Raw genomic sequence first — 6402 nt, 5'->3', positions numbered from 1 at the left:
CTGCAGTCACTGGTGCGGTGCCCGCCCCACCCAGCCAGGAACACGCCCCGTCACGTGGGGGAGACTCGGCTGCAAAGCTCAGCATGACCGGGGAGAGGGAGCCCTTGAGAATGGGCACGGCAGGCATTTCCAGCTGCAGGGGGTCACTGATCCAGAGGCACTGGGGGCTCTTCCTAGCGGCAGAAGGGGCCATGGTGCCAGCCTGGGGAGGGGGGACATTGCGTGAGGGGCATGGAGGCTACTGCCGGCTGCACAGAGGGGCAGGAAGGGGAGCAGAGAGGCACACCAGGGAGTTCCCACCTACCTCAGCTGCAGATGGCGCTGTAATTAGCCAGGGCCTGCTCCTCTGCACAGGGAGAGAAGGAATCCAAGTTACACCCGCACAGAGACACCCCCTTAGCTGCCCTCTCCCCCCCGCCCCCAGCCCAGATGCTCCAGCGGCTCAGCGACCCACCTGGCTGGTAGTAGTCATAGACTCTGATGTGCGCTGGCTTCAGGTTGATCACCTCGATCTCCTGTTCCAGTTGCAGGGCGTATGTCTGGGTCCTATTGCTCAGCTGCGGGGGGCAGTGGAGGAGGGAGCGAGGGAGAGGAGATGCGTCACTGGTGAACTGTTTATTTCATTACCACCCTAAATTTGGCTCCAGAGACGGAGTACAATTGCTCTGCTGGAGCCTGGACAGGAATTCAGTGAGAATCAGGCACTCAAGGGCTGTGACAGGGCTACCCATGACAAGTCTTGAGTGGTGCCCCTCAATCCTGCCCTGCAGCGCCCCTGCTAGTCCAGCCCTGGGCTCCCCACACAGCTCTGCCAGTGCCCCTCAATCCTGCCCTGCAGCCCCGCTGCTATTCCCACCCCGACCTCAATAAGACCTACCTGCTCCAAGTAGATGGAGACACTGCTCTGGCTCACCTCTGTTTTCCTCACCAGGGGACTGCTCTGCAACTAGGACGGGGGAGAAGAGGAGAAGGGACGGATGAGCTGGGTCTCTGAGGGGGCAAGTGTGAGAATTCCTACAGAAACGTTCTCCACCGGCCACAAGCAGCCTCCCTGCCAGCTACCCCCATAGCCAGAGAGCAGGTGGGCTCTTATTAACCCTTCCCTAGCCAGGCCCTCATCAGAGCTCTCACCCCTCATTAGAGCTGATCTCTCCACAGGGTCACTCCGTTCCTCTGCTGCGGGGGACAGAGATTTGGTCGGTCATTGGGACTTGGCTCCTTCTCAAGGCAGGTGTCTGGGGGGTTCTACAGCCAGCTCTGGGGTTTACATGTCCGGGGCAGGGTGGGGGACATCATCATTCAGGGTGGAACCCAGGAATCCCAGGTGTGGAACCTGCCTCTTCCCCTGGCTGAGGCTGGATCCCCCCAGCTCTGACGGGAGGGGACCCCTTCGCCATGCCCCATGCTGCCCCCAAGGCTCCTTACTGATGTGCGGGAGCCCAGAGCCAGGCTGTATCCAGACAGCAGGGAGACCTCCACGATCACCATGTTGGAAGTGACTCTGCTCCCGATGTAGCTGGGGTGGGGGAGAAAGGAAGGATGCAGACGGTCAGAGATCCTGTGAGCAGGGGCTAACTGAAGCTATAAATCCTCCCTCACATCCTCCCTACCCCTTCTCTCCCCCCCCAACATTTCATCCTCATGAAGGCACCAGGCCCTGGACCGTCCCTTGCGTTCACTGCAGGGGGGGTGTTTAAGATGGTTGTACTCCTCTGAACAGACCCACCCCCACTGTGTTTCCCCCAGCAACTCCTCCTCTCTGTATCTCCCCATGCCCCTCTCTCTCTAGGACAGTGGTCCCCAAACTGTGGGGTACACCCCCTATGAGGGCACGGAGGAACGTTCGGGGCTGTGATGGGGCTGGGCCAGTCCCCACGAGGGACAGGGAGGGAGCGCCACCCAGTCCCGCTCTGCCCTGAGCTCTGCTCCAGCCCCGACCACAGCCCCACTCCTGACTGCAGCTCCCGGCTGTAGCTCCCGGCCCGGACTGTGGGCCTGGCTCCTGGCCCCAGCTCCAGCCCCAACCGTGGTCCCAGCTTCCAGTCCTGGCTCCCAACCGCATCTCCCAGGGGGGCACGGGCTGGGTAAGGGGACACAATGGAAAAATTTGGGGGACCATTGCTCTAAAAAATTATTAAAGGGGCACCTGGCCCTCCTCCTTCCCCTCTACCAACAAGCAAGTCAACCCCAACCACAATTCACAGCTTCAACCCCCCTCCCAGAAGTACCTGGTCCCTTCCTCCCCCTTGCTTCACAGCTGCCAAATTCACCTTCCACCCTTTCCTCCCCAAAACGCCTCGTCCCTCCCTCCCAGCCACGAAACCCAGCCAGCTCTCTGAACGCTCCCTGCCCGGCCCCAGGGAAGAAATCTCGGGGTCACCTGACATGGATGTGGACGGTGATGACACGCACGCTGCCGTTAGCGCAGTCGATCAGCTGCGTGGTGACGCGCAGAGAGAAAGTCCTGGAGACCTGTGGAGGAGGCTCGTTGTATCTCAGCACCGTCTACGGAGGAGAGAGACAGGCTGAGGCAGAGAATTTGCAGTTGGATTTAGCAGATTCCTAGATTTTAGGGCCAGAAGGGGCCTTTATGACCATCTTGTCTGACAGGCTGCGTGACACAGGACATAGATCCTCACCCAGTAATTCCTACAGCAAGCCCATCCCTTCTGTTTGAGCTGGAGCGTATCTTTGAGAAAGCCAGCCAGCCTGGATTGAAAGACTGACAGTGATGGGGAATCCATCCCATCCCTGGATAAATTGTTCCAATAGTTAATCACCCTCACTTTTAAAAATGGGCACCTGGTTTCTAGAGTGAATTTGGCTTAGTTCAGCTTCCAGCCATTGGATCCTGCTATACCTTTGGCTGCTAGATGGAGGAGCCCTCTGTCATCAGAAGTCTGCCCCCACATGGGTATTTGTGGACCGTAATCAAGTCACCTCTTAGCCTTTTCTTGGATAAACTAAATAGATTGAGTTTCTTTCATCTCTCACAGCAAAGGAAGGTTTTCTAGGCCTCAGATCATCCTTGTAGCTCTTTTCTGAACCCGCTCCCATTTGTCAACATCCTTTTTAAAGCTGACAAAATCTGGGCCATTTTCACTACTACCCAGTAGCTGCCCATATACTCACTAGTAAGTCCTCATGGACCAGCGCGAACCCAACTCATCGCTTGGGTTCCCTAATCACATCTCAAGCTATTTAGTGCTCAGATCCTTAAACCCCAGACACGCCTGGGACGCTGGGTGGAGTATGAATGACCAGCCATCATATTATTGATATCAATAGTGCAAAAGTACGATAATTTGTCAAGATATGCCATGTCATGTACCACTGGAAAGGTTATAATTCGCTAAGATTGTATGTATCAGTGTTGTATTGAGTTCTAAATGTGTATGATACATCTATATCCAAAACTTGTGCTGGGTTTTGGATGACAACCCCCCTCCCTTCTCTCCCCCCGCCACAGACCTAGTGGACCTACTGGACCTAGTGGCTGACTGGGAGCCAGAGACTGAAATGCAGTAAAGGTACTTTTTTTGTTGTAGCTTCATGATAACCCGTGTGGGGAATCAGAAGCACTGTTTGTGGCTGGTTGGTGAATCTAACTGCAGTGTCACCCCCCAGTGCTGGGAGACTCTGCTCTCCTTTTGCAGCCTGCCCTGACCTTGGCATTCTCAGGTGGCTGCCCTAGGCACGGATGCGTCACAGAGCCAACTACAGAAACCACACGTGGGGAGCCAGGCTAGAGCCTGATGCTGCAGTCCCAGGAATGCAGACCTCGAGCACAAGAACCGCAGGCGATCTTGCCTAATATACTTGGGACTAAGACTCTTCTCTACTGGAGCACACCTCATAGCTACGCACAATTTCCAGTTCCCCAAGCAGCCTGGGAGCAGTGAGAGGCCAGCCGTATTATGCCTCAGCTTCACCCTTGAGGTGCAGGGGCCCTTCAGTGGCAAAGGGCATGGTAAGAAGAGCTGCAGGTAGTCAGCCTGCCATGTGCCTGAGCGTAAGCAAGGGAAATGACTCTCTTTGACCATGACAATGTGTTTATTTGAGCAGGACCTGCCAGAGCGGCACGCATGAGGGCTATGCCCCTCCCCATGGAAAGGGTGTCTCACCTGGGCATAGACACAGCCGCTGCCCTCGGCCTGCACCGAGAACACCCCGGGGATTTCCGTCAGCACGGCTTGCTGCAGCAGCAGCCGGTTCCGGTGGGTGACCTGGAACGTCCTCTCGAAGCTCTCCTGGGATTTCACGGTCACCTCCAAGTCTCCTTTCTCGCTGTACGTCAGGGCCGCATATTTAGCCAAAGCTTGTAGGGCGACCACCGTGTCCTGGGGAGAGAGAGACAGTCCATTGCTCTTTGTACGTGGGGGAGAAAGGGTTGTTCTTCGGAGCCAGGAGTGTGAAACACTCAGAACAGTGGGATCTCAGCAACTGAGGGTGCTGAAATCCGGATTCACCCCCTCAGTGTACCTCTGCACTGCAGGGATTTAGCTCCAGGATTCATCCTCCCAGTCCCTGCGTCCAGGGGGATTCACACCCTAGAGCACTGATAACTGTCGTAGTCACACCGCTGCAGTGCAGAGACTCCCTCTCCAGTGGGGTCACGGCCCATCATCTCCCCCAGCAGCGGGGCCTGTGTTACCTGCGTGGAGGCGAAGCCACCGTAGGCATTCTGCTGCTTGGTGAGCCAGGCCACAATGCCGGAGGCTGTGGCGACGTCAGCCCCAGTGACGTTCAGCTTGAAGAGCAGGGCAAGGAGCACATAGGACGTCAGCTCCACGTCCACGGACTGGGGTTGGGACCACACACCAGCACTGGGGGGCTGGGAGGGGGCCTGGCTCCAGTGAATCTGCCCTCCTGGGAAAGGGAGAAGAAAACAGGAGGCTGTTGGGGGAGAAATCTTCAAGCTTCGTGTGGGAGTAAGAGTTACTGTGAGGTAAATGTGAGCCAGTCATCCAAACCCTTCACCCCAGTTCCCATAGAGGGGGATGGGGTAGCACAGAGCACTGGGAAAATACCTCTCAATTACCTGGATTACTGTGTGAAAAACCCATCACTGCATATTACACCGGAAGGACCCAGGTTCCTAGGTAAATACCTTGCACTCCAAAGACCTGCGGTTACACATCCTGCTAGGTAAATGCATCAAAACGACCTACACACGAGATAAATACCTCCTAGATACACAAAGCCTCTGGCTACCCAGATTGCTGGGGAAATGGTCCCTTCACTATCCAGAGTGCAAGGTGGATGGATACCCAGGCTGTCAGAGAAATCCCCCCCCCCCCCCCTCCTGCCACACAAGCTAATAGCTAATATGATTCTTGTAGCGTGTTCCCTCTGCCTGGCATATCACAGCTCTGCGCACACAGGACCAGATTGTCAAAGAACTCAACTTCCATTTAGGCACCTAAATAAGGATTTATTTTTGAAAGAGCCCAGCCCTTCTCTGTGATGAGCTGGAAATACGTCTGTACAACGTATGAATTCTGCCTGATATGGAGAAACTGTATTATGCGGCCAGATTTTCAAAGAGCTCAGCTCCCAGCTGGCTGAGTGCTTTTGAAAATACGGTCAAACATTTTGGTGCGTAGATGGGAGCTGGGCTCTTTCAAAGACCAGCTCTTTCATAACGACCAGTCACAGCCCAGAATGTGAGGGCCAGACACAGGCCGGGGGGGGAGGAGTTGGGGTGAAAGACAAGTGCTCTGATCTATCTCATTCTCCCTGGCACGCCCCAGCTGTCAATGTTGCTTTCCTCTGGTACCTGTTCTGATGGCCTTTTGGTGCAGCTTGGCGAGCAGCTCCTGTGTGCGCTGGCTGTCTTGGGCCAGGGCGAAGGCGTAGGCCAGCAGCGCCTCTGTGTAGGTGCTGGTGACGTTGGGGAGGGCACTCGCAAGGCAGCTCAAGGCCTTGTTCACCACACTGCTCTGTGGGGGAGAAAGCACACACTGGCAATGGGCCCCTATGGCTGCACGGAGATACAGTCAGCCCCACACGGGGGGGTACGTCCACACAGGCGGGCAGACGCACACACAGGTACGAATGCACCGATGTCGAAGCACACACTGGTTTCTGTGCTTGGGCACGCGCTGGCAGCTGGGACCATCTTCACTCTGCTTCGCCCAGGTACGCACCCTCCCCAGAGAGCCACCAAGTCCTAGGTCAGTGCCTTTATTGCCTTGTACCTCCGCTGGGCTCGTCCAGGGATGTTACCGTGTGGTTACAACGCCCCTGCGATCAGCAGGACTCCAGCTACGGGAGCTTTCCCCAGCAGCGCCCTCCCGGTGGAGTGGTTGCAGTTCTCCCCCTGCCCCAGCAGTGCCTTCCTCGTGAGGAGGTGTGAGCTCCTCCCCACAGGAGGGTGCCTCGCCCCGGCCCACCCCAGCA

At 56.4% G+C, this 6402-nt stretch overlaps 1 protein-coding gene across 1 annotated transcript in view; it reads right to left on the bottom strand.

Moving 5' to 3' along the window:
• Positions 1–305: 305 nt before the first annotated feature.
• The window catches only part of LOC137141949 (alpha-2-macroglobulin-like protein 1), a 32824-nt gene continuing 26727 nt past the window's right edge, over positions 306–6402 (bottom strand). Inside the window, exons 27-34 of the mRNA XM_067531067.1 lie at positions 5780–5942; positions 4655–4869; positions 4125–4340; positions 2381–2505; positions 1426–1516; positions 878–946; positions 455–557; positions 306–346 (exon numbers count right to left, since the gene is read on the bottom strand). Of these exons, the coding sequence (XP_067387168.1) occupies positions 306–346; positions 455–557; positions 878–946; positions 1426–1516; positions 2381–2505; positions 4125–4340; positions 4655–4869; positions 5780–5942 (1023 nt within the window). The remainder of the gene's footprint in view (positions 347–454; positions 558–877; positions 947–1425; positions 1517–2380; positions 2506–4124; positions 4341–4654; positions 4870–5779; positions 5943–6402) is intronic.

This window comes from Emydura macquarii, unplaced genomic scaffold (assembly GCF_026122565.2).
Source record: "Emydura macquarii macquarii isolate MOO-44397 ecotype Brisbane River unplaced genomic scaffold, CSIRO-AGI_Emac_v2 contig_3122, whole genome shotgun sequence".
Taxonomy (NCBI): Eukaryota; Metazoa; Chordata; order Testudines; family Chelidae; genus Emydura; species Emydura macquarii.
Note: the sequence above shows the minus strand (reverse complement) of the source record. Positions and strands in the feature narration are given on the sequence as shown.